Source organism: Diceros bicornis, chromosome 32 (genome assembly GCF_020826845.1).
Source record: "Diceros bicornis minor isolate mBicDic1 chromosome 32, mDicBic1.mat.cur, whole genome shotgun sequence".
NCBI lineage: Eukaryota > Metazoa > Chordata > Mammalia > Perissodactyla > Rhinocerotidae > Diceros > Diceros bicornis.
The window spans coordinates 24,492,355-24,518,019 of record NC_080771.1 but is presented as its reverse complement, the minus strand read 5'-3'; the positions used below and the strand labels follow the sequence as shown (position 1 = coordinate 24,518,019).

At 50.8% G+C, this 25,665-nt stretch overlaps 1 protein-coding gene and 4 non-coding genes across 6 annotated transcripts in view; 2 read left to right on the top strand and 3 right to left on the bottom strand.

Annotated features, from left to right (window-relative positions):
• Nucleotides 1–25,665, bottom strand: part of VAC14 (VAC14 component of PIKFYVE complex) — a 104,129-nt gene that overhangs the window by 67,922 nt on the left and 10,542 nt on the right. Inside the window, exons 2-12 of one of the 2 annotated variants that reach the window (XM_058528226.1) lie at nucleotides 21,938–22,088; nucleotides 21,449–21,616; nucleotides 20,570–20,632; nucleotides 19,891–19,998; nucleotides 19,237–19,346; nucleotides 18,836–18,942; nucleotides 17,688–17,822; nucleotides 17,007–17,159; nucleotides 10,301–10,364; nucleotides 3,633–3,777; nucleotides 3,285–3,350 (exon numbers count right to left, since the gene is read on the bottom strand). In XM_058528226.1, coding sequence (XP_058384209.1) covers nucleotides 3,285–3,350; nucleotides 3,633–3,777; nucleotides 10,301–10,364; nucleotides 17,007–17,159; nucleotides 17,688–17,822; nucleotides 18,836–18,942; nucleotides 19,237–19,346; nucleotides 19,891–19,998; nucleotides 20,570–20,632; nucleotides 21,449–21,616; nucleotides 21,938–22,088 — 1,270 coding nt within the window. The remainder of the gene's footprint in view (nucleotides 1–3,284; nucleotides 3,351–3,632; nucleotides 3,778–10,300; nucleotides 10,365–17,006; nucleotides 17,160–17,687; nucleotides 17,823–18,835; nucleotides 18,943–19,236; nucleotides 19,347–19,890; nucleotides 19,999–20,569; nucleotides 20,633–21,448; nucleotides 21,617–21,937; nucleotides 22,089–25,665) is intronic. The other variant, XM_058528227.1, reaches the window with a different exon arrangement.
• Nucleotides 14,981–15,051, bottom strand: TRNAG-GCC (transfer RNA glycine (anticodon GCC)). The gene has a single exon. It is a non-coding gene; the product is annotated as a tRNA-Gly (tRNA).
• TRNAG-GCC (transfer RNA glycine (anticodon GCC)) lies at nucleotides 15,865–15,935 on the bottom strand. Its single transcript has one exon. It is a non-coding gene; the product is annotated as a tRNA-Gly (tRNA).
• On the top strand, nucleotides 24,518–24,588 carry TRNAG-GCC (transfer RNA glycine (anticodon GCC)). The gene has a single exon. It is a non-coding gene; the product is annotated as a tRNA-Gly (tRNA).
• TRNAG-GCC (transfer RNA glycine (anticodon GCC)) lies at nucleotides 25,233–25,303 on the top strand. Its single transcript has one exon. It is a non-coding gene; the product is annotated as a tRNA-Gly (tRNA).

Below are 25,665 nucleotides of genomic sequence, written 5' to 3'. Positions count from 1 at the left end.
GGGTTGGACACATACCCAGCACTAGACCCTGAGGATTTTAAATGCAGGTTGGCGGGCAGTTGTGCTTAGGACTGGGATGCGGTGAGGAATCAGCCCGAGTTCCCTCCCAGACTAGCCGCACATCAGGGACATGGAGAGGGCCCCCATCCTGTGGGGTCCATGGGCAGAGCTCACTCAGGCAGCTGTAGGCTCGTGAGGCAGCTGACAACTGGCATCTTCCAGGCAGGGGAAGAAGCAGTCCCACCTCCTCACCAGGGTCCAGCAGGAAGCTCTGAGCATGAACCCTGCATTCCATGCTGTTGAATCAGGGTCGCATTTTCACTTGAAAACAAGTAATTGGATCTCTAGCTAACAGGAGGATTTCTACTCTGGTGCCAAAAATATTAATTTGACACCTGCAAATTCTTTCTGACAAAAGGGATTTTCAGATAAAGTCTGCAAGGAACAGGCGGTACTGAGGAAACAGCCACTTATCCAGAATAATGGGAAAGCAGAGACAACTGAGGATGCCACAAGGGTTTGGACTACTGAGCTGTCACCGGGGTAAAACTAAGGAACAATGGCAGACAAGACACCCCAGTGAGGCCGTGTGCCAATGGGACTGTGGAACACGGTGATGGGGCAGAGCTACGCTAGACTTGGAGACCCAGCTCTGCCCTTCCCTGTGCCCAGCTCTTGCATCATTAACTCCTGGGTACACTGTCCCCTGAGGCCAGTGACTCTCAACAAGGGTGAGGAGCACGTAAGTTTATCACAATCATACTGAGAGAGAAAAACATTTGCACCATAGATGACAAACTGAATGTCCCCAATATACGAAGAGCTCCTACAAATCAATAAGAAAAGTGGACAAAGGGTCTGGGGGCCGAATGGAGAGCTTCTGTAGAATACACACCCCTCTCCACACCAAAGTGAGAACTCTTCTCAAGAACCTGTGGGACAAGAGAAGGAGGCCAGAAATGGGGATGATGATACAACTAAACGCAAGCTCCCTACAGAATTGTTGAGGGTTCTCTAGTTACTACACTTCAAGGGTCTAGCACAGTTCCTGGCACAGCAATGACTTCATACAAGTAAGCTGTTACTAAGAATCATCCAAGACTAGGGGACAACCTGTGCATTGAGGCCCCCAGGCCGGATGTAAGACCCTTGAGGTGTGTGTCGTGGTTAAATTCTGTCAGTGAAGGAGGCTCCACAAAGCCTTCAACAGGAAGGGGCCTCTCCCCACCAGTCTTGGCTGTGGTCCGACTTGATTCAATGGGCTTTCAGGGTCTTGAACCCCAGGGAGCTCCAATTTGAGACCAGGGCTGTGTCTGGAAATATTGGGAAACCCAACAGAGAGTGCTTTCTAGACATCCTAGAAAGGAAGCTCCAGGAGAAAAAGGACTTTGTCTTGTTCATGGCTGTATTTCCATTGCCAAGCACACAGTACGCCCTCAAGGTCGCCAAAAAGATGGGGCAGGGGACAACTAGGAATGTGATTTGGTGAAGAGCCAGGATGTGGCACAATCAAGACTTACCACTGATTATCAAGGTCCCTAAAACCCTCCCATGGAGATACGGGAAAACAGGGACTCTTCACCCCTTTCACACCTGCAAAAAACCGTCCCCAAGAACAGCTGTAATCCTCTCCCCGCTGGAGGCCCACACAATGTGCCCCAAAGCCCTGACATTTGGCACTTCAGCAAATCGAGTTTCCACAGCCACAACCTGAACAGAGTTGTTTAATGGACTGCATCTCCTTCTGCTCCCTTTAAATGCACGCGCACACAAAAACCAATCGAGAGCAAAGAGAGCTGGATGGGATTAAACAACTCAATTTAAAGGACTGAAAACTCAGCTGCTTTCAGTGAAGTCCCAGGGAAAGAACCAATCAGCAAAGTTCTTCTCTTCCTTTCGGTATTGAAATGAGGGCCGTGACTGTGCAGTGAGTCACTCCCAACTCAGGCAGAATGGGGCCACGTCCACCTGGGCCTCACATGACAGCGGGTGGTGAGGAAAGAGAAAGAGAGGCTGTGTGTGTGCATGCGTGTATGCGTGGCGGACAGGCAGGAGGGGTCAAGGGCAGATTTCCAGACCATCTGTTTTGGATTTTTCTGGAAATGCAGAGTACGTTGGAGGACCTAGAGGCAGACACCTGCCTGCCTACATCTCTTTTCAGCCTAGGTTCAGCAGTGTAAATTCAGGCTGCAGGACAGCTGCCCTGGGCCCCACACAAGCCTCGTACAAGCCCAGGGAAGACTGAGGTGCCTCATACCACAGGAAGTTGTGAGCTGCGTCCCTCTCCCTTTTCCCCCAACCCCCAGCCCTTGTCCACTCCTACATTCTCACTGGGCAGCGTGGAGGTCTGTAGATTCATGTGTCTGCTGCCTCATGGTGGACACAGCTCTGCCCGGAGCCCACAGCAGCCCAGAGCCGGGAAAGAGGGAAGGAGAGGAGCGAGTCAAGGGGCAGCCTGCCAGCATCTGACATGCAACCTGGAGCTGGGATGGGCGCTACCCTGGCAAATGGCAATGCCCAGCTGCAAATCCTGCCCCTTGGCTGGCGGGCAGGGGAGTCCTGAAAAAGCACTCCACAGAATGGAAGGCTGCTGATGGTGTGGGGAAAGGTGTGCCCCTCCCCCAGAGGACCGAAAGACCCAGGGTCCAGCTCTCATTCCCCCTCTCTGAGCCAGCCTCCTACTTTTGCTCTTGGTGACCCCAATAAAGCAAAGCTTAAGGGTTCAATTTCTAACTAGAGGTCAAAACGGAGTCCAGCTGAAATCAGTAACGCAACTAACGCTCTCTGAGTGCTTAGCACATACCTGGCATTTTCCGTGGATCATTTTGTTCTCACAACCCCATGTCCAGTTACTACTCCCACTGAACAGAGAAGGAAACTGAGATGCAGAGATATGAAGCGACCTGCTCAAGTTTAGGTAGCTCAGCAGGGCCAGAACTGCACGCCGCCCTGACCCACAGCTGTGCTCCCCACCACCACTCTCCACTGCTTTCCAGAGAAGCAGTTCCCTGCACAGACTGGTCTCCTCATCCATGCCTGGGTGCAGCGTGCTCCTCAGAAGGGCTGACAGAGGAAGAGTCCTTATTACCAAAGCCAAAAGCCAAACACAGCTTTCCCTCTAAAGGATGTACTTTACCAGGTATGAGGAAGAGGGCAATTTTTGGGTGTTGATTTAAGAGAAAAACAACAACCAAACAAGCCCCTCTCAGCTACGAGATCCCATCAGTCATTCAAAAGGGGAGGCTGGCAGCCACAGTACAAAGGAAGAGGTGTGGGTGACCTACCTCGTCGGATTCGTCCGACAACGTCTGAAGAAGGATGGGGAAGAGACTGTCTGTGTGCCGGAACATCTGGAGAGGAGAGAAGCCGGGGACCTGTGAGCACTCCCTCACTCCAGGATGGGGTTCAGCACAGACAGGGTCCCACTGTATGGACCACCTCCTCCCCACAGTCCTGCCCAGACACTGAGGGCTCCTCAAGCATCTGTCACTCCTCTGCTTGCCAGGACTTCTGCAGAACTGCAAAGACCAAAACCCTCCCAAGCACGGGCAGGCCCTCGAAAACTGAGGTCAACCCAGAAGCAGCCCCCTGGCTTGGAGGGGCCTACCGGGTCGATGGGCCTGGGGGCTCACCTTCCGGGGAGTCTTGATGTAGAGGTGGTAGAGCCACTTCAGGACGGCAATCCTGGTCATCATCCCGATGGCCATGTCACTGAGGTGGCAGTTCAGGACCTGCACAATCCCATCAAGGTGGAGGGTGACTGGGGCCCTTTCAGTGCTGTGGGCAAGACCAGGAGGAGCTGAGCTGAAGCCCGTCGAACCCTCTCCCACAGAGCCGCACATCACCCTGGCCCACACACTCAGAACCACACACTGCCCCTCTCTCCTGGGCTCAGTGGTCAGGAGGGGGCGGATAGTACACACCCTTGTATGCCTCATGGGGGGCTTGTTTCTCTCCCTCCGCTTCCCTCCTCCCTGTGCAAGGCTGGAGCTATGACAACCACATTTGGGGGAAGAGGGCCAGTCTGCTGGGCACCCACTCACTTCCCCTTTTCCTTTTCCAGCACTAGCCTGGCTTGTATAGGAGAAAATCTCTCCGGTGTCACTGAGCTGGGCCTCAGCAGACCTCAGGGCTGAAAGGCCATTTAGCATCCTCTGGGCATTAAGTCCAGACTCTCTGTTGATAAAACAAACCACCATGTCCAGAGAGTCCAGGGGAGGCCCTGATAACACCCCTTAAATCCAGCAGGCCCTTCAGTAGGCCCCTGAAGAAGGTGTCTCGAGTGAGGAAAGGCATCATGGCTTTCATCTCGCCACGCTCCAGGGCACTCAGCACAGTATTTGGTCTGGCGGAGAAGCCTGGATAGTGGCCTCTGAAACTGTAACTTTTCCGTTTGAGTTGGGGAAGAAGCAACACAGCCTCTGCCTCTGAGAAACGGAGCTTGTTCAGAATGTGCTTTGCTCCAGTGGCGGATAGGCTCCCTGGCCCAGGGCCTTGCTGGTCTCCAGGCAGAGAAAGGTCCCAAGCAGCCCCGAGAAGGCTGGGGGCTGCTGGGACACTGACACAGCCCTCTGCCCAAAGCACAGTTCCCAGGCTGAGGCTGGAGTTTTCAGGGATGGGGACAGCATGGACAGAGAATCTTAAGGTGCTGCAGGGGGGTTCCCTTCTACCGATGCATCACACAGTATTCACCTGAAGGAGCCATGACAGGTGCAGACCAGGGGCTGCATTTCCCAAGGACTGGGCTGGTGGTTCAGCTGCCCACCTATACAAAACGGTCTTTCATGGTATTTCCAGGCTGCTCAATTATTTACTTGCATCAGGAACTCGAGGTCTGTGCTTTCCTAATTCGCCTGTAGCTTCTCTGAAGATCATTTGATGTGAATTACTAAACGGCACAATTCTGAGCTCTGGAAGTGCTAAATGGAACTGCTGTTTTATATGGTTTGATGATTCCCATGGTGCTTGTTTGCGGGTGAGAGTGGGCCCTCTATCCTCTGGTGGCCAGAAGAGCTGGACGTTTGAGTGACAGGGCCCAGCAGACCTGAGCCTCTGGGTGGGGCTGCCACTGAGATTTCCCCAGGAGCCATGTGGCTGGAATTTCTGGGGTCTTAGAAGATATCCACACATCTAGCTTCTTTGGTAGCCTATGACAGACAGGGAAACTAAGACACAGATGCGTCCAGGGTGGAAAACATGGGCTCCCAGTCACTCTCTTAACCAATCTCTCTCTCATGCTCACTGTCCAACAGAAAGATAATTCGAGCCACATATGGAATTCTACATTTTCTAGTTTCATATTAAAAAGTAAAAAGAAACAGGTAAAATTAATTTTAATGATATATTTTAATTAACCCAATATACCGAAAATATTGTCATTTCAACAGATAATCAACACAAAATCAATATCAAGATCATTAATAAGATACTTTATACTCTTTTTTGTGTCCTCGGTTTTTGAAACCCAGCGTGCATTTCACAACTACAGCACATCTCAGCTCAGACCAGCCACACTGCACGCCCTCAGCAACCACATGAGCGTGGCCACCACCGTGGACAGCACTACTCCACAGTGGCAGGCTGCCAATCCATCCCAGGGCTTCCTGAGCACTTCCTATTCGTCTCTGACAATCACCTAGACACTGCTTCTCCCTCTGCCGATGGCCAGGATTTACTTACTGTCTTATCTCCAAGTCCCTCTTTTTCCCATCCTACTGCCCACCTACTGGGCTCCTTCCAGCATGTTCCATTATAGCTCTTCTCCTTCGGCTAGCGGGGTCCCATGGCTGGAGAAGCTCAAGACGCCCAAGTGCAGCCCAAGGCCTTAACCAAGCAGGAACTCAGAAGCAGATGAACGGACACCCCCACCCTGCCCCGCTACCTCTTCTTTCCTAACCCCCTGATCCCGAGGTCCACAAAGTCCCTTTCCCCAACAGGAGCCACAGGCCATTCCAGCTGCCACAAGGGGTCCAGGGTGCCATGAGTACCCTGGTGTCTGGCAGGTCACTGCCACATTCTTAGCTGAAATGGTCCCCCTGGGAGGAAGGCCTTGTTTTCTCTTACCTGGGGGACTCAGGACTGCACTGGCCTAGCAATGGCCTGGTCCTGAGCTGCTAGCGGGCAGGAAGGCAGTGCCAAGCCCAGCTCTCCCAGCTCCACCCTACAGTTCAGGCCCAGCACTGTGTATGAGGCTCAGGTAGGGGGCAGAATGCGGCTCTGATAACAATGATGATGACAGTGGTACCAAAAATTATGATAATTCACGTTTCTTGGATAAATACCCTCTGCCAGGCACCATGCTAAACTCTGTACCTGCACAGCCTCATTTACTTCTCTCAAAGGCCCTATGCCAGAAGCAATGTTATTCCCACTCTGCACACGAGGGAACTGAAGCACAGAGACATTAAACAACCTGTCCAAGATTACACAGCCAGGAAGTGGTGGAGCCGGCAATTTGGATTTGAGCAGTCTCAGTAGAGAGTGGCCTCACCCACCACACGGCACTGCTTTCTAACAGACCAGGCTCAGAAGAGTTCATGATGGCATCATTTCCTACTGTCCCCTGGCAGGGGCAGACAATGGCAGCCTCTTGTGTGGACCAGCCACCTTCTGGCCAGGTCAGAGCTGGCAGCCCTGTGTGTTGGAGGAAGGAAGAGGTTGTCACATATACCTTTCAATGTATTTTCTTGTCAGACGGGCAAAGTCTCCATTAGGGAGAGAGAGGACACCAGGGAAGCCTGGTGCTGATCTCTGGGGGTGGAGAAGTCCATATCTAAGAGGCCCAAATGGGGCCCCAAGATGCCAGGCTCGACTGTTCCTCAGCCAGCCAGGCTCCTTAATTCACAGTGGTCCCGAGATGCTTCTGGCCAGCTCAGTGTCTCTACTGAGGGCAGAAAGCCAGCACCAATCCACGGCAGCATCTTTCTCAGGTGGCACTGTGTCAGGGCCAAATAACAAAGGAAGGATTTCATGCAGCTGGTGTGTGAACTGGCAGCATTCTGTGTACTAACAGTCTCTGAATTTCCCCACCGTAGGTGCCAGCCACAGCAGACCTCCCCGGACACGGGCACCTTCAAACTGCTGGTGAGGCAGGTGTCAGCTTCAATCAACCAACTTCATAACCGAAAGGACCTCATGGTCCATGTAACCCAATCCTTCAACACACAGATGAGGAAACGGAGGTTGAGAGACAGTGTGCAACCCATCCAAGTACGGGACTCCACTCCTCAGAGGATTCACGAGTTGAACGTGCCTGGCACATGTAAGCAGCACCAGAGAGAGAGAGACAGGGAGGGAGGAGAGGGGGAAAGGGAGGAGGAGGGAGAGGGAGGAAGGGGAAGATGGGGCGGGGAGAGGTGGAAACTATTCCTCCTTAACCCTTTCCTCAACGCGGGGATGCTTCCTCCACCCCGCTCTCCACCCCTTCCCGGGGAGTCCAGTTTTCTGGAGCCCACCTCAGATGTCACCCGAGATCTTCAGTGACCCTGTCACCCCTTGCTTATTAAGGTGGCTAACTCGGCATCCTGGAAACGGGGATGAGGGAGGGAGAAGAGGCCGATGCTCTTGGGTTGGTCAGTTATTCTGTCTTTAAATCCATTTTGATTTTTAATCTGGGATGCAAGGATTGGCTCTGAGGAGATTCCTGAAAGTGTATTCAGAGTTTGTGGGTATCTGCATTTTTCCAGGAAGAGGGTCCACAGCTTTCATCAGATTCTCAAAGGGTCAGTGACCACCAAGAGGCTCGGGAGTGTCACCCTCACTGGCAGTGTTCTGCCAGGCAGGGATGCTCTTCTGCCATCGGAAGAGGCCCCAATCCGACCACTGTCCTTGGCTGGTCTGACCTGAGTGAAACTGGTAACAGCAGGTGTTGCCCTGGGCAAACAGCTCACCTAGAAAATTGCAGGGTGGGTTCTGTTTCTTGGTGACCCTGGAAGATGCCATCTTGCCCAAGTTCAATCAGCACCAACCGGAGGAAGCAGGCACCCCACCCTCTTGTCCTCAGCTGCCATTTCCAGTGGGGTGCGGGGCACGGGGTCCAGGCACCCTGGCTCAGGCTTCACGACTCTGAAGGCCACCATCCTCTCTGGCAGAGCTAGTGACTCAGACTGGCAGCTGCACGAGGAAACCTCCATTCGCAGGAGAGAGAAAGCACTAGACAATCTGTTCTTGTTTGGTCTTTTAATTTTAAAAGGGTAGGATTTGGCACTGGCTCCTGAATCATAGGTATAAATCATAGGTATAAACTAGAGCCCTAGTTCCCATGGGGCGGTTCCTGGCCTCAGCACAGGAATGGAGGCCTCCTTTAGGTGCACCCCAGCCAACGGCACCCCAGTCTCCCAAGCCAGGCAGCGGAGAGTTGTGCCTCCCTCCACAGTTGGTCAGTTATGTCCGATCTCTGCCTCCTCCTAGATCTCCCCGCATTTCCTACTGCCGCCCCGTGGAGCAGGACAATGCCCTGCAGCCTAGATGACAGTGACAAGTCTGCAACAGGCCTTTCCGGTGCCAGTTTTGTTCCCTTCTCTCAGCTATCCTCCCCGGGGCTGCCAGAAGGTCTCCTAAATCCCAGGTCTGCCCCCCTCACTCCCACTTGGAACACTCACTCCACAGCCTTCAGAACCAAAGTGGACCTCCTCTGCAGGACACGTCTCCCTGTATCTCCGTCTAGACCTCTCCCCCAGTTCCTGAATCCAAACCTGCCTCCTCATTCACTCTTAGGGATGCTCAGAGCCACCCGGGCCAGAGCTCTTGACTGGCCCACTCACACATCTGTTCCTCCTTCCACCACAGCTTAGGAAAAATACCAGGATATCCTGATTTGGCTCAAGCCAAAAATCTAGAAGTTATTCTTTCCCTCATTTCTCTCTTCTCACTCCATTCCATCCATCAGCAAATCCTGTCAACTCTACCTTCAAAACAGATCTCAAATCTACCCAACTTTCTCCACGGTCTGCCTGCCCTTCTTCCTGGGATGGTGGCTGTGGTCCCCTAGCTAGTCTGCACCCCTCGAGTCCCTCCTAAATCTGTTAACTTCACAGAAGCCCCCTGATCTCCTGTCCCTCCTCAGCCCTAAAATGGAGATGATACTATGGGATTTAAACCCCAGCAAAATCTAATGATGCAACATGAAGTATTTGGCACTGCCTGGGCTGAGGAAGCACTCACTCACCAAGTGTTCAGCATTGTTAGCCATTATTCCCAGCACGCTTCCGCTCAGGCACCACTGCTTGCCCCCGACACCCTCTGAGTCCCCATGATAGCAAGCACTACCTTTTCTGTGCCTCCCCATTAGAGAATGTCAAGGTCAGGGACCACAGTCAGGTGCTCTGGAAGCGTGTGACAACTAACTGAAAACGAACGAATGAATACTGTTTACTGGCTTGCTTGAACAATCTGGGAGAGGTCCTAGAAACAGTCCATATTTATAATCAGTACGTGCACACTTTGAAGACATGCACAGGGTCCTTAGAAATAATAAATTAAAAAATGACATAAAAGGAAAGATCTTAAGGGTCTGGGGAGAAAGAGCCTTTTGGGGTTGCATGCATATTTTCCTTTCATGAGTGACTGGTTCCCCAGGGCCCAGGTTCAGTGTCAAGTGAAGAAACCCTGGGAGGAGAACCACCATCCATTCCAGCCCCACAGGTGCCAATTCTGCCCACAGAAAATCGAGATGGGGCAAGTCCAAGGGGCTCAGACAAAGACAGAATGGTGATAATTTCCTCTTCAGGGGAATGCCATCACCGGGCAGGGAGTATGGAGGGGCTGGCAAGGAAGGGAATGATCTTGCTGCTTGGCCTGCACTGCCCCCTCGTGGAAGGCTGTACTATTACAGCTGACCTGGGCGCCTGGGGAGGACAGTTCCTGCTCCCACTCTATGCACTCAGACTCAATCACCACCTTTGCTCTGCACTGTCCTCAAACAGCATTCCCCTTGTCAGTCTTGTTGGCCCCACCTAATCCTGACAAGCAGAAGAGGCTGGACAAATGCGCCCGCAAGTGTCTCCCTGTGGTCACCATGCATTGATTATACTTTCACAACTTGTATTTACTGACCTCCAACAGCTTCTACTCCCTCTCAAAAGGCTATGTGTCCATCAGAACTGGCTGGGTTGGGCTTGCTCAGTATCCTTCAGATTCCCTCATCAGGCACCTCCTGTGCCCCATAAGTAGCGGCCCTGAGCAGAGTTTGCCTCGGGTCTTCGCTGCAGTCTCCTGCATCTTCGCTGCATTCGCTGCAGATCCTGCAAGATCTAGGCTGCTTGCTTTCCACAAACACCTCTGGCTGGAACAAACCACTTACCCGGTTGGAGTGAAGACACCAACGCCGCTACTGAAGCTGGAGTCACAAGAACCATCGGGGCCTCCTGGGGAGAGTTAAGAGGAACAAGGGGTCATGCTAAAGGCTGTTAGGGTCTTTTGAATGCACAAGATCCCTATTATAAGGACATACAGACGCTCTAGCCCTCCACACCTTGATTCTAGCTCTTGAAAAGGAACGTGGCTCCGGAGCCCTGAGGACTCAATGCCGACTTATTCCCCAAAGCTTTGAGGACAGACCCATGCTGGTAGGTTTTTAGGCAGAGTGATCTCACAAGAGGGACAACAGTGCTGAACACATCTGGGAAATCTCAGAAGAAACTATTGGCCCAAAGGCAATGGATGTTAAAAATGACTTCTGGGATACTCAACATCATTAGCCATCAGGGAAATGTTAATCAAAACTGCAATGTGATACCATTTCACACCCACTGGATGGCTAAAATAGTAAAACGGTACGGTGGCTTTGGAAAACAATCTGGCAATTCCTCAAAAGGCTAAACACAGTTACCATAAGACCCAGCAATTCCACTCCTAGGAATATACCCAAGAGAAATGAAAACTTATGTCTATACCAAAACTTGTACACCATGTTCAAAGCAGCTTTTGACTCTCTACAAGAGTCAAAACGTGGAAATAATCCAAATGTCTATCAATCGATGAATGAACAAACAAAATGTGTTATCGCCATACAATGCATTATTACTTGGCAATAAAAAGGAATGAAGTACTGATACATACTACAACATGGATGACGAACCTCGGAAACATTACGCTAGGGGAAAGAAACCAGTCAAAAAGGACCACATATTGTATGATTCCATTGATATGAAATGCCTACAATAGGCAGATCTGTAGAGACAGAAAGTAAATTGCAGTAGGTTGTTAAGGGCTAGACCAGACAGGATGTGACAGCTATTTTCTTAAATTAAAAAAAAATCTTTTTATTTTGAAAGAATTTTATATTTACAGAAAAGTTGCAAAAGTAGTACAGAATTCTCTGTATACTCTTCACCCAGCTGCCTCTAATGTTAGCATCATCCAGACCCGCAGTTCAATTATCAAACCAGGAAAGTAGCATTGACACTAAACTATTAACTCAACTACAGACCTAATCTGAATTTCACCAGTTTTTCCACTGATGTCCTTTGTTCCACAATGGAATCCTGGACCCCACACTGCATTTAGTTGTCCTGTCTCCTTAGTACCCCCTAATCTGTGACAGTTCCTCAGTTTTTCTATATCTCTCATGAACTCGACACTTAGGAAGTCCTGGTCAGTTACTTTGTAGAATGTCTCTTGATTTGAGTTTGCCTCATGTTTCCTCATGATTAGGTTGGCATTTTTGGAAGAATGCCACAGAAGTGATATGCCTTTTCAGTGCATCATATCAGGGGTACATGCTGTCTATTGGTCTCATTACTGGTAATGTTAACCTTATCATCGATTATGGTAGTGTCTGCTGGGTTTCTCCCCTGTAAAGCATTTTTTTTTGTAATTAATGAAATATCTCAGGGAAGATACTTGAGACTAGACAGATATCTGGTTTTTTCCTCAAACACTACCCCACTGATTTTAGCATCCATTGGTGGATCTTGCCTACAATTATTACTGCGGAGTCTGCCTAATGGTGATTTTCCAGTTTTCTCTTTCCTTCCACGATTATTAACTGGAATTCTTCTATAGGAAGAGCTGTCCCTTCTCAACCATTTATCTTTCTACCTACCTACCTACCTAATCATGCATCCATCCATCCACTTATTTATATCACTGTGGATCTACGGATATTTAAAACCACCATAATTAAATTGTTGTACAAATGGTACCAGCTTTGGCCTTTTAAAAGTTTTAAATTATACAAGTAAAACATATTCTCATTCTAAAAATTTCAAACAAAACAAAGCCAAGCCCCCTACTCCTTAACCTCCACTCTTACTTCACTCCACACGCAGGTAACCACTTTACCATTAGGCAAGTACCCTTGTATGTTTTTCGCTTATCCTACTTTTTGTTTTGTAAACATAAATGACATCATAGGAAATTTTCTGTAACTTGCTTTTTTCACTTCTTATGTCTTAAAGCAGTGCTATTCCCTGTGGACCACAGACCTTTTTTTCCCTAGTTAAGGGGGCCTGGATTTCCACATTGAAGAGAAAAGCTCCGAGCCTCTGCCTGTCCTCCCCAGTCCCAGAGGCCCCTGGGGGATGGGGCACTGCTTGGAGTGGGCAGGAGGAGCTGTGGGTGTGGGCTGGGCCTGCTGAGCAGCCCCGTGTTGCTGGAACAGGCCTGGGGAAAGGGGAGGACATGTCGGGAAGCCTGGGCAGGCCATCCAGGAACAGCAGCTGGGACTCCATGCTCCTGGTGGCCTCCCTCCCTCTTGTGTTTTAGAAACACACACATTTATAGATGAAATGATGTGATGCTGGAAACTGGCTTCAAATTAATTTCGGTGGTTTCCTAATTTTCACTCTTACGTCTCTCCCACACTTCCTTATGTAGGAGTGCAAGCATTTCTCCAGAATCCCAGGTAGAGAGGGGCTGCGGAATGGAAGGACCAGACATTTGATACTTTAATAGATACTGCCAAGTTGGCCTTTAGGAAAATTCTACCAATACATATGCATTTCAAGAATGGAGGAGCAGTCATCTCCCCAAAGCCTCACCAGGGATATTAGTAATCTTCTAAATGTTTGCCAAGTTGATGAGCAAAAGTGATACATGGTTTTACTTCACAGTGCTCTGATTCCCAGTCAGGCTGAACATCTGTGGTTGCCCTTTTATATTAATTCCCTCTGCAGAGAACTGCAGTGTCAACAGTGCTATGAGCATAGCCTCTGAAGCCCCTGAGCCCAGCTGGAGCCTTCACTCCCCTACTGACTAGCTGTGTGACCTCAGGCAGGTTAGCTGACCATTTCCTCCACTGCCTCACCTGTATAATGGGGTAAGGACAGTGCCTACATCATAGGCTTGTTACGACAATAAATGAGCTAACATTTGTTAGAGTTTAAAACAAAAAACCTTACCTACATCTATATTCATTTCCCAACGAAAAATTCTTAAATGTTTAAGGCTTTTGATGCATGCTGCCAAGCAATGTATTTAACTTGTTTACTCTCTGCCTTCCCCCAATAGGAATGTCTGTTTTTTCCAAAATCTCTACAGATAACATGTATGTCCCTTATAATCAGTGAGAAAAATGGGAGGTGGGGCTGAGAAGAGCGGAAGCTAAGGAGAAAGAAAAGACCCAGTTCCAACAAGCTCCTGGTGCCCTGGTCCTCTGTGACCACGGCCAGCGTCACATGATTATTCATCTGCGGATCTGTCCCTGAGCTCCTGCAGGCAGGTCCTGCGTCTGATTCGCCCTGCATCTGGGTGTCCACAGAAGGTGTCGATACACTCAGTCCCATCGAAGCTTTGTAAATGGATGGATCCCATTACATGTTCACCAACGGAGGTCACCAGCCCTCCACTGGAAACCCTGTTCATAGCTCTGCTCCTCACTTGTACATGAACTTCCATCCCTGACCCTCTATGATCCCTCATTTAGGACCCACCAGGGGCCCATTACCACCTGGGCAACGTGATGATAAAAAACAAGGGAGCAAAAGCCCTGCCCCTGAGAACCTTGCTAAGTAGATGGGTGTACTACACAAGTGTATTAAAACAACTTGACACCAAAGCACCTTTTATTGAGAGTTTCTGGCCATGGCCATGTGCTAAGAGCTGTACATGCAAAAATCTCCTTTGAAACTCACAACCACACTGTAGGTTCAGTTATTATTATTGTTGCCCTATATAACAAATAAAGAATCTGAGCTTAGAAAGCCCAAGCGGCTTGTCCAAGGGCAACAAATACGAAGTCAGCAGAGCCAGGACTCATAGGCAGGTGGTTGTGACCCCAGAATCTAGGCTAGGACACCTGAGCCTATTAGCGAACCTTATGAGGGGAACGGGGAAGACACATCGAGTACAGTAGGAGCTCAGAATCAGAGAAAGGACACTGTGCAGTAAAACACCCTACCGCAACTGGCAGGGCCGAGGAGGAGCCAGAACAAGTGGAGAGGGGCTGGGAGCAGCGTGCCAACAACAAGGGCCTGCCCTGACCGGAGCACGTGGTGAAAGGTGGGGGAGAAGCACATGTGCGAGCATCTGCTCATGCAGGGAGGGCCTGGTGGACAGGTCTCACCGTGGGTCTTGCCCGGAGGTGTGCGCTGAAGAACATGGTGTGCTGCGGATGCAGCAACACAAACCGAGTCGGGAGGGAAACCAGGCAGGAGGTTCCTGCCTTTGCCAGGTGGACCTGGCTGGAAGAGTGGAGCAGAACAATAACAAGAGTAAGCGGGAGAGGCTGGGATAAACCTGTTGACTGACCAGCTAAATCACTGCTGTCTTGGCTTGCTGGGACTTTCTCTTGGCACCTTCATAAAGTGGTGGTTAGTTACTAACCGAGTGGGTCTAGAGTGGATGTGGAGCCCCCAAATTAGCTGTTGCCATCTCTGGGAACCACTATAAAGAGAGTTTTGCACCTGCTGAAACAGTGTTTATGAGGCAGTAAAATTCAGAGCCAAGCTGCCTGAATGTACCCTGCTTTAGGATAAGATTCTCCTGAGCACGGAGCTGTTCCAAGAATGCTTAAGAAAACCACCTAAAAAGTTAAATAAGCTGCATTGGCCGGGAATCGAACCCGGGCCTCCCGCGTGGCAGGCGAGAATTCTACCACTGAACCACCAATGCTCCAGCTGGCAGGAGGTTTTTAGCGGCTGCCATGATCCACAGAATGCAGTGGTTACTTTCCAGAGGGCTTGACTTGCTGCCACATAAGCAGAAAGGGTGGGGCAGGGGCTGCCGGGTTTCACTTTGGGGGAAGAGGCACTAACGTATTTTTTTTTAAAATTGAGATATAATTCACATAACATAACATTTCTTAACACAAAGTTCACCATTTCAAAGTGTGTAACTGGGTGACTTTTTGTACATCCACAAAGTTGTGCAGACATCACTATTTAACTCCAAAACATTTCCATCACCCCCAAAAGAAGCCAGGTATCAACATGTTAGCAGTCAGTCCTAATTACCTCTTTCCCTTCAGCTGTGCAACTATTATTCTACTTTCCGATTCTATGGATTACGAAGCACTTTTTAAGTCAGTATAAAATATTCAAAAGTTCTGCTTGTTGTGACTTGTCAAGCCAAAAGCAAAACAAAATAAAAATAAAAAAAACCCCATTATCCAAGCGAGAAAAGCAGGATGTGGAATTATATAAGTTGATCATACATATATGATCTCAAATACCTACATATACAATGGAAAATATATACCAAAATTATAATATTCATTGTCTCTTGGTGGGGATAGTCTTGCTTCTTTATATTTTTCTCTACTTTCCAGATTTTCTAAAATGATATCAAAAAATGAAAAGATAATATTTCTACCCCCGAGATTCTTCTAGTTTCTCCCAGTAAGAAACCTCCTGCCTTAAGAGGCCCACAGTAACTTTTCTCTCCACGTTTTCTTTTTCAAGGAGCTGTCAAAAAGTTTTCAGCTGCTGCATTGGCCGGGAATCGAACCCGGGCCTCCCGCGTGGCAGGCGAGAATTCTACCACTGAACCACCAATGCTCCAGCTGAACACTGTTCTGCCTCCAGCTGTTTTTGCTGCTCTGGCTCCCGGTGGTGATGGCACAGCTGTAACCTGACTCCTGAGACTGCCAGCATGGAATGCTGCTCGATTCTACCAGCAAACCCACAGAGGAGGCCCATGGGGCATGTGTGTTTGAGGTTCTGCTCAGATGTTCAGAGAAGCCTGAGAGCAGCAATGGGAGCAAAGATTTTAGAAATTCTTTTGGCTCTCGGGGGCAGGTTCCAGACCTTAGTCTATTAGCCTTAAAGATTTGAGTAGATTCTGCATCAGTCTACTCTCCGGCTGATTCTGCAAAGGAGAACATCACCCCAAAGCTGATCAGTGACCTCTCAGTAAGGAGAGGGCCAAGAGAGAAAAAGAGTCAGAGTTCTGCATAACATTTAGAGTCAAACTCCAGATTCCAATCAGCATAACAGTGGTTTTCTTCATGTTATGGATAAACAAGACACTAACGTTAAAGGAGTCTGGAAGGAGAGCAGAGCCATTTCATTTTTTAACGACAGTGATTGTGGCAGCAGAATTCCCAAGGACTGGGTAAACTGCAGCTGGAGCTTTCCTAACCCTCCCTCCCTGAAAGTGACGGGCACGGCAAGGCAGCCAGCCTCTCGGGGGCTGGATGTCTGCCGCCAAGATTCACGTGAGCCCTGCAGCCTGTACTCCTGCCATGCTCCAAACCTTCCTACATTGCGAACAACTATTTCCTGTAGCTGAAGCCAGAAAAAGATTGAGGAAAGGCTTAACGGTCTTTGAGGCAGTAAGGGTTAAGAGCGTGGGTTCTGGAGGCAGACTACCAGGGTCCAAATCCCAACTCTGCCACTTAGTAGCTGCCAGATTCTGGCCTGTGCAGATGGGCACTTATCTTCCCTGTGCCCATCTGCAGAATGGGGATAACAGCAGTTCCTACCTCACTGGGTTGTCATCAGAATTAAGAGCTAACATAGAAAAGGCAGCCCTGGCTGGTTCAGTGAGGCCCCAAGTCAAGTCCTATGATCTCTGGTTCCCCGGACCCCTCCCTGGGAGGTGAGGGGCAGGAGGCAGAGCCTACTCACCACTGACTGTCCCCTTCTGCTTTGCCATGGTGTCATCGGGGTTGGGTTCTGCCTGCCTTAGCACCACTGGCTTTGGCTCGTCGGGCTCGTCGTCCTCAGGGGTGACCAGCTTCATGAGGCTCTGGTTGCACACGTTGGCCACCTCCTTGATGCCTGAGTCCACTGATGTAAGGAGCAGCCCCACTTGAGGGGTCTTCCCTAAACCTGAGGTCACTGGCACTGGTCAGGGGCTCAGTCCTCCGCAGAGGTATGTTAGCGGGCAGACAGGCAGTCTGAACTGAGGCCCGGTCTCCTTGCCACACTGGTGTCCCCACAGGAGTGAGATGCTCCTGTGTCTTCTTGTAGGGCCCCTTCCTGGTGGACCTCCCTCTGACAGGATCTCCCCCACCCAAGGTGGGGCAGTAAGAGCTCAAGGGGTTAGAACCATGGGACCCGCGAGAGGCGCTGCAGATCTGTAAGTAATCAGGTGAGGTTTGGGGACAGTGGCATTAGCTCCGTGTCCCGGTACTGCCCTGGATCTCCCAGTCCAAGTTCAGCTCCGCCTCTTGCTCCCTCAATGCCAGGGACTATTTGGAGGTGTGATGGATCCTAAGGGAGCCCCCATGTCCCCCTCCAGGGTCCCATGACTTCAAAGCCCCGTTTGGGGCTTCTCTTATTTCCTCTCTCCAGCGTGAAGGATACTTTTCTTGCGGTCATCGTAGGCCAGGCAGGGCAAGACAGCGGTCAGGATCCCAGAGGAGTAGGGCAGCATCACCCGGCCGGCCAGCTGGACGAACTCCCGCATCCAGCACATGGCTGTCAGCTGGATCAGGTCATCTGGAAGAGCAATTGGTGAGTTCCAGGAGGGTCAGCACGAACAGGTGGAGTGCTCCCTCTCGCTGACCATGCCCACAAGATGGGACTGGAGGACTGTGGGGGGATCCGAGGGCCTACACTGCTTCTAACCTCACCAGTACTCTCTCGCCCTTGCTTTTTGCCTTCCAAAGGTACATACAGTACCAGGTAGGAATGGAACAACAATCTTATGACAGAATGTAAGAGTAGCCACGATTCTCCACTCCTCCCTGTGTCCATGTCCTCCAAAATGGGGCTCTGCAGCTCCTCCCATCAAGGGTTGGAGTTCATTCCCCTACTCCTTGAGCCTCAATTGGCCTTGCTACTTTGGCCAACAGAAGGGGTAGATGTCACGGTGTGCTTGGTTCAGCCTAGGCCTCAACAGGCCTTGCTCACTTCTACCATGTCTCTTGGGACCCCACTGATGCCATATGAATGCACCTGGGCTAGCCTGCTGGATGATAAGACACGTGACCAAGTGTCCCTGTTGCCCACGTGACAGCCAGCCAACTGCCAGACATGATCAAGACCATCCTAGATCACCCTGCCTCAGCCGACTCTCCAGTTGACTATAGGTGCATGATCCAGTCCAGCGAAACCTGGCCCAGATGAGCAGAACCACCCAGCTGACCCGTAGACTCATGACCAATAACAAGTGACTGTTGCGTTAAGCGAGTGTGACTGTTGCGTTAAGCGAGTATGTTTTGTGAAGGTTTGACACTCAACAGAAGCTAATGGATACACAACCCCCCTCTCCAAGCATTTCAATTCATAGTGCTAATGCCAAGCTTGCCAGCAGGAAGGTCTCCAGATCTTACTCCCCTCCAGGGTCAGACCAAGTGGAAGGGCCTCCATGTTGATAGAGATCCACCACCCCACTGCTCTAGGATCCAGGGTTGCACTGCTTCACTCCTACCAGGACTCTATCCGAGACGGTGAGAGAGAAAGGTGCTTCTGAGGAGGTGACAGTGGCCATGGGGCCTTCACACACTCACCCGTGGTCTGGCAATGGATCACCAGGATGTTGGCCATCTCAGCAAACTTAACACTGGAAGGGTTCTTCTTAATTTCTTTCAAGAATTCTCCAAGGACCACCTCACACCTACCAACAAGAGAAGGAGAAGTGAAATAGTATAAGCCAGCCAGGGCTGGAGAAGCCTCCATCAGGGCCCATTTCTGCTCTGGGTTGGCCACGTACAGGGGAACTACACTTGGAACTGGTCAGATGAACATTTTCCAGGACTAGGGGTTGATGAACTCTGAGCTCCTCAAAGCAGGAAGCAGAGAGTGAACCTCTTGTTCTCCTGCCGCTGCCTGTCTGTTGGGTGTGGGATATGTGTGCACACTCTGCGGCCCCGGCCGGTGGCAGCTGCCTACCTCTCCTCCCTCCACTCACATTTTCCGAATCTCTTTGCCATTGTCGCCCAGGATCTGGAAGAGTCCATCCAGGATCTCCGGCAAATAATCCAGCAGGTTAATGTCTGGCACGGACTCCAGAACCAGGATCTGACCCAGGGAAAGAAACCAGGAGGGAAAGTTACACCAACCTGAGAACCTTCGTCTCCTCCTCACCAATCCTTTGGGACTGGGCAGTGAGAAGCGAGCACTGCTGAGGCAGCATTTCACGGCCCTGCAGGTGTCCCATGGTGGAGAGAGGGGCTAGCAGCTATTGCTTTTGTTAAACGTGCAGGGGACTAGTAATTGAACTCCAAGGAAATTCAGATGCCACGGGGAGAAGGGAACGCATAGGGAAGGACAGACAGGCTAGAAGAGGTGTAACTGCTGAAGCAGCACTATTGATTTCAAAGAGAAATTGGGGTGTGCCCTGGGACAAGGAAAGAATTGCATCCTCATCAGGGACAAATACGATGGGCTTTAGGGGCAGAGCTGAATAAACGTGTTTTCGGACTATCTGGTGTCACTAGCCCTTGGAGGGATAACGAGGTTTCTCTGCAGTCACAGGAACTCCCAGGATGTGCCTGAGAGCAGACTTCACTAACCTAGAGGCTCATCACAGCCAGAGAAATGGGGTCGAGGGGCCGGACCTTACCCAAGAGATGATGAACTGCCGAGCGTACTGGTTGTTGGAGTAAATCCTCTCCCGCAACAAAGGGATGAAGCCCACCAGGTCAAACTTGTTGCTTTCTGTCACAATGTCCTGTGGACCGAAGGCATGTGAGCTGCTGAGAGCCAGCGGCCAGGGGCTGCCTGACCTGCCTGCATTACTGGCCCAGGGCTGGCACCAGGGGAAAACAGCAGAGCCCAAGCCAGGAGAGGTCCCCAGAGCATCCATCCTCTCATAGGCCAAAGGACAAGCAAAATGATGGATTTAAAGCAGGAGTCAAAGTCAAGAGAACTAATCAAATGGCAAAAACCCTATGTCTCCGTGGTCTGGATCGAACACCCTGGTGAGCTTAGCATAACCAGGCCCTGTCATTGGTTATGGGGCAGGGTGGTGTGGGAGGCGATGGGCAGTCTCCTTTGCCCTGGGTGGGGCTGGCATGAGGGGATGTTTACGGGTGATAGAACGGTTCTGCATTTTGATTGCACTGGTGACAATCGTATGCACTTGTCATAGAACTGGACACCAAAGAGTCAATTTTACTGTACATAAATTTAAAATTTTTAAAAATTAGGAAGAGTGTCCCCAGTGATAGAATTTATAAGCCATACAGACAGATAGAAGAAATATATATCTAAAAGTATAAGTGGGGACCAAGCACAAATACCTTTAAGAGGCGGTCTAGGAGCTCAGATCCGCTTTTCACGTTGGGGTCTGGGTCAGCAGCCAACTGCGAGAGGCACAAAGAGAGAGAGAGATGGTCACAGTCAATACATAAGATGAATCTACTGAAACCTCATGGCCAAGGCCTGGTGCAGCCTGGAACACGGAACAGGCACCTCTTTCAGTGAACAGATCAAAGAAAGGTGGGGAGGTAAGAGTGGGCACAATGCAACCCGGCTAAGGACTGAGACGCAGTAGATGTCCCTGTTCTGCTCAGAGACCTCCAAGACCTGCCGCCACCGGGTCAGATGGTTGCTTCCCGTCGGCCTTCCTCACGGGTGTCCAATCTGAGAAGGCTGAGTCCTCTCTCCACTCCTGGAGGAGGGGACCAAGCAGCTGCCAGGCTGATACTCTAGGAATGACTGGCAGTCAGCAGGGCAGCAGAGCTTCAGGGCCACCCTGTGCCTGGGAGGGAACTCCAGGAAGTGAGAGAGGCGTTGAGGAGGGTATTAGGGACTCCAAAGCTTTTCTAAGGAGAGCTTTTTCTAGAGCTTATCAGCTTTGCTCTCCCTGCAGGGGAAATACAGTCTGTACCACGGATTCACCATCTTCACCTTCTATAAGGGAGGTTAGTGCTTTTCAAACAATCGGTTTTTTTCCTTTCAATTGGTGGTGGACTGATACTGTCATAAAATGAATAAAAATAAATAGAGAAACGGAAAAAAACTGTAAATACAAGCCCATCTAAAAAAATTATTCTTAGATCGAACAGACACCAAGTGTTCCTGGCAGCCACGTGCTTATCTGCTCTGCTTGCATCTGGGAAAAAGGACCCAAGCACTCAAGGTCCCAAGTCAGCCCAGCCAGAGTGAGGAGCGGTCACCTTACTCAGCCCGTCAAAGAGCACGTTGAAGTGGGGCAGCACAGCGCCTCGGGCCACCTTGACGATGTTGTAGAGAGCCTCGCAGGCGTAGTAGCGCAGCCTGCTGTCTGCGTCATTGAAGCAGGTCAGCACCGGCTCGATCAACTCCTTCAGGTAGAGCCCCGAGTCCTGCGATGGAGCAGGAGGAGGAGAAGTAGCTCAGAAGGGGTCAGACCCCAGGCCCCAGCCCACAGTGTCACTAACACCCCGGTTCCCGTGGGGATGCACAGGCCTTTGTGTGAGGGCTGGGTGTGAAGACGCTTTGCAAGTTGGCCTCCCAAGATAAGGGCCACACCAGCGAACAAGGCTGCCAGGCTGCAAAGCCAGGCTTGCTGGTCTTAGGTGTAATGACAACGGCAATAAAACACAGGTCTGCCACGCTCTGCTGGGTCTTGGGGGTCAGAGTCAGGCCATCGCTGGTGCGTCTGTCCCTCCAGGAGAAAGGCCCACCTTTCCCAGTGCGATGGAGCAGGCCGCCAGGCCGATGAGGCCCCCTTTCCGGCTGTGGGGGTGCTGAGACAGCGCAAACTCCTGAGACAGGGTCTGGATCACATGCTTGATTTGCACGGTGTTGTTCTGGGCCACGAACTCCCGGACCAGCCTGGAGAGAGAGGAGAGGGGAGCTACAAGACCAGCGGAATCAGGCTACCCCTGCTGCTGGCTCCGGGCCTGGGGCTGGGATGAGGGAGGAAGATGACCTGTTTAGAAAGAGGAATCAGGAGTCAGGCACCTCAGGAGGCCTTTCCCAGTTCTGCTGCTGACTGGGAGGTGCTGGCTGAGTCATGGCTGTTTCCCTGTTCTGGGTCTCCGTTTTCCTTTGTGTACAACGGAATGAGGAACAGTGGAGCTATCTCACTTGTAGGAATCTGAGAGAATGCAAGTGAATGCCTTGTTGGGGGCCAAAAACCTCAAAGATCAACCGTCTTTATTCAACACTTGCTCAATCCTCCATTCATGCACCTAAGAGGTTCTCTGTGTCTGTCATTACTTCCAGGGACGGTGCTGAATCGGGCCCCAGTCAAACGGGCAAGATCCACACACAAACAAGTAATTGTAGCAACCAGGCACAAGTGATACCACAGAAGCAAGAAGAATGCCATGGGCTCATCTCCATGGGCTGACTGGGAGGTGCCAGTTGGGTCAGATCTTAAAAACATCAATAGGCATTTTCCAGGTAAAGACAAAGGAAGGCAGGGCATCTTGGCACAGGGAAGAGCCTGGCAAAAGGCAAGGAGCTCTGAAAAGACATGGTGTATTTAGGGAAGGAGGAGGGGTTGGCATGTGGAAGGAGTGGCTAGAGACAATTAAAGGAAAAGATGATCTGGTGAAAGTTTTCCAGCAACGGGGTGACACGCTCACATCTATGTGTTAATTAGGTACCTCTGGTGGCAGCCTAGAGAGGCTGGGGTAGGGGGCTAGTTTGACACAAGGAGACTGAAAAGTCCCCACAGGAGAACACCACAGCTATCAGGGTCAGGAAGGAGGGCCTGAAACATGGCTGAGGCAGTGGGAAAGAGCAGAGAGGGACTGCTTTCCATTAAACAGACTAGCATATGAGCCCATGCAATATGGGAGAGGGAAGGAAGGGCAGAGATGCCTCTGCCTCCGAGGTGTCTACCTAGAGAGTGTCTAACAGGGAGAAGGGAACTCTGACGGAGGCCGCTTTCCTGGGAGAGAGCACCTGTGGTCACCTGGGGGGCGGGGATGCTCCCAAAGCAGGCCCTGCCCCAGGTGGAGGAGAGCAGAGGGAGGCCTGGTCCTTCAGAGACCAGTCCCTGTTTTCAGAGCCCAGTGGGCATGGAGGCCGAGACACTCTGCCCTTCGGAAGCTCACAGCGTCTCTGTGGCAAGAAGCCTCATGTGGGAAAATGGTGGCAAGAGCAACCCAGATAACTGAGGGGGAGCTGCGGCCTGGGCATCAGTACGTCTTCCCAGAAGTGGGTTTGAGCTGGACCCTGAAGAAGGCAGCGAGGGAGAAGGAATCAGAGCTGTTCAGGGCCAGGAGGAAATGCGTGGGCAAAGGCAAGGAGGGGGAACTAGCCAAGCTTGTATGGGGGCCCTGAGAACAGTGGCAGTGGGAAACCAACCAGGACAGGCTGGCTACGGCCATTCCGGCATCTCAGATTCGGGAGAGTGGATCTCACATCATGGGTAACAGGGAAGCTTCTTGTGCTTTTTGAAGAACACTGTCTTCGGATGCTGTGAGATGGATGGGGAAAGGGAGACTGTCCCACCATCCAGGTACAGGGACTGGTACCAGTGTAGCAGCTGAAGTTGTGGTGAGGGTGGTCTACAGATTACGGACTTTTCAAAGCAGCTGCCTGGACTCACTGTCTAATCACTTTGGGTGATTGCAGTTTATACAACTGCTCTCCTGTTGTATAAATGGGGATCTCAAGTTGCCTCAAAGAATTTTAAGGACAGTCAAGCCCAAAAGACAACTATTAGTCTGTGTGGTTCCAGCTCAGTGTGAGGAACCTGCTAGTAATTAGAGCCGTTCAAAAACAAATGTGCTGTGCTATGAGGCAGTGACCACTCCTGCAAAAAAGTTGTTCAATGAGGGGTTGGACAGGGTTTGATAAAGATTTAATACAGCAAGCCCGTAGAATGCGGCACCTATTCTATGCCAGGCACTGTGTGCACAGGTGAGCAACACACACCTGGCTCCTGAGCTGGAGGATGTGGGAGAAAAGACAGGTATTCCAGGAAGGGGCTGCAGAAATGGCCTGTGAGGTGCCTCTTCCTTTGATCTTTATGGCGTGAGATTCCATCATGCCCACCCCAGGGGGCCGAGGGCTATGGATGAACCAAAGGCCTCTGGGTGGAAGCTCAATGCCAGTTCCATAGGCTCCCACTCCCAAAACAGCATAATAAGGCCCAGCAAGGATGGCTCTATATAAACCCGTCTGGTTTCCTAAACTGGACAAACCAGCCAGGAGAGGCGCCCAGGGATCTGCCAGAGCTCCTCTTTGAGTAGTAATAGATATAGCCCTTGAGAAAAGCCCTGCAGATGTGTCAAGAGACAGCTGGAGCATTGGTGGTTCAGTGGTAGAATTCTCGCCTGCCACGCGGGAGGCCCGGGTTCGATTCCCGGCCAATGCAGTGCTGTCCTTTTGCCTTTTCCTCGCAGGCTTCCTCACACAGAGATCTGCTGGAGGAGCCAGTCTTCTGAACCACGCCCGGGCTGCAGCAGCCGGAGGGTGCTGTGAATCTAACCACACTTCCCCGCTTAACAAGCACATGAACAGCAGAGCAGCTGGGTTCTCCAGAGAGGCACCACCGGCTGTGGGACCAAGGCCTTCATGCCCTTCACCAGTGAGGGGACTCGCTGCACCCCCTCAGCCTTGGCCAGTCTCCAGCAGGAAGCTGGGTTGAAACCTGAGAACTGTAAAGAACAGCTCACCACACACGTGAACATGGAATGAGAGAATTCACACATCAGAGGGGAGAAAGTCACCCAATGTCTCAATGTGCTTTTTGCTACTGAGACAGAAGGACTTGAGCTCTAGTTTCTGTCCTGAGATCTGAAGGCAAATCAACTTCACACACCTACACCTACACCCACACATACACCTTCTGCCTTCTGCCTTCTCCCTCCTGCTCTGGAGCCTACACTTTCTGTTCTTGCAGCTATGCTGACGTGGCAGCATCAGAGCCTGGCCTTCTATTCTATGAATCAGCAAAAATACAAGGAGGCCTAGGACTGGGGTTAAAGGGAGGTGCTCCCACAGCTGCTGACAGCTGGAGCATTGGTGGTTCAGTGGTAGAATTCTCGCCTGCCACGCGGGAGGCCCGGGTTCGATTCCCGGCCAATGCAGCAGCAAACTCTTTTAACCCTAAGAGACTGGATTTGAGATTTCACACTGCCTAAAGAATTTGTGAATACAGTCTGAGAACTGAGAATGACTTGTTTCTAGCTTGAGTTTTAAATACCTTTGATGAAAAACTTAGTTTCTTAAATTCCACAAAGATCTAGAACCTGTGCCTCCTTGTTCTTTTTTTTTTTTAATTTTTTTTTAACTTTATTTATTTATTTTTTTCCCCCAAAGCCCCAGTAGATAGTTGTATGTCATAGCTGCACATCCTTCTAGTTGCTGTATGTGGGACGCCACCTCAGCATGGCTGGAGAAGCAGTGTGTCGGTACGCGCCCGGGATCTGAACCCGGGCCGCCAGCAGTG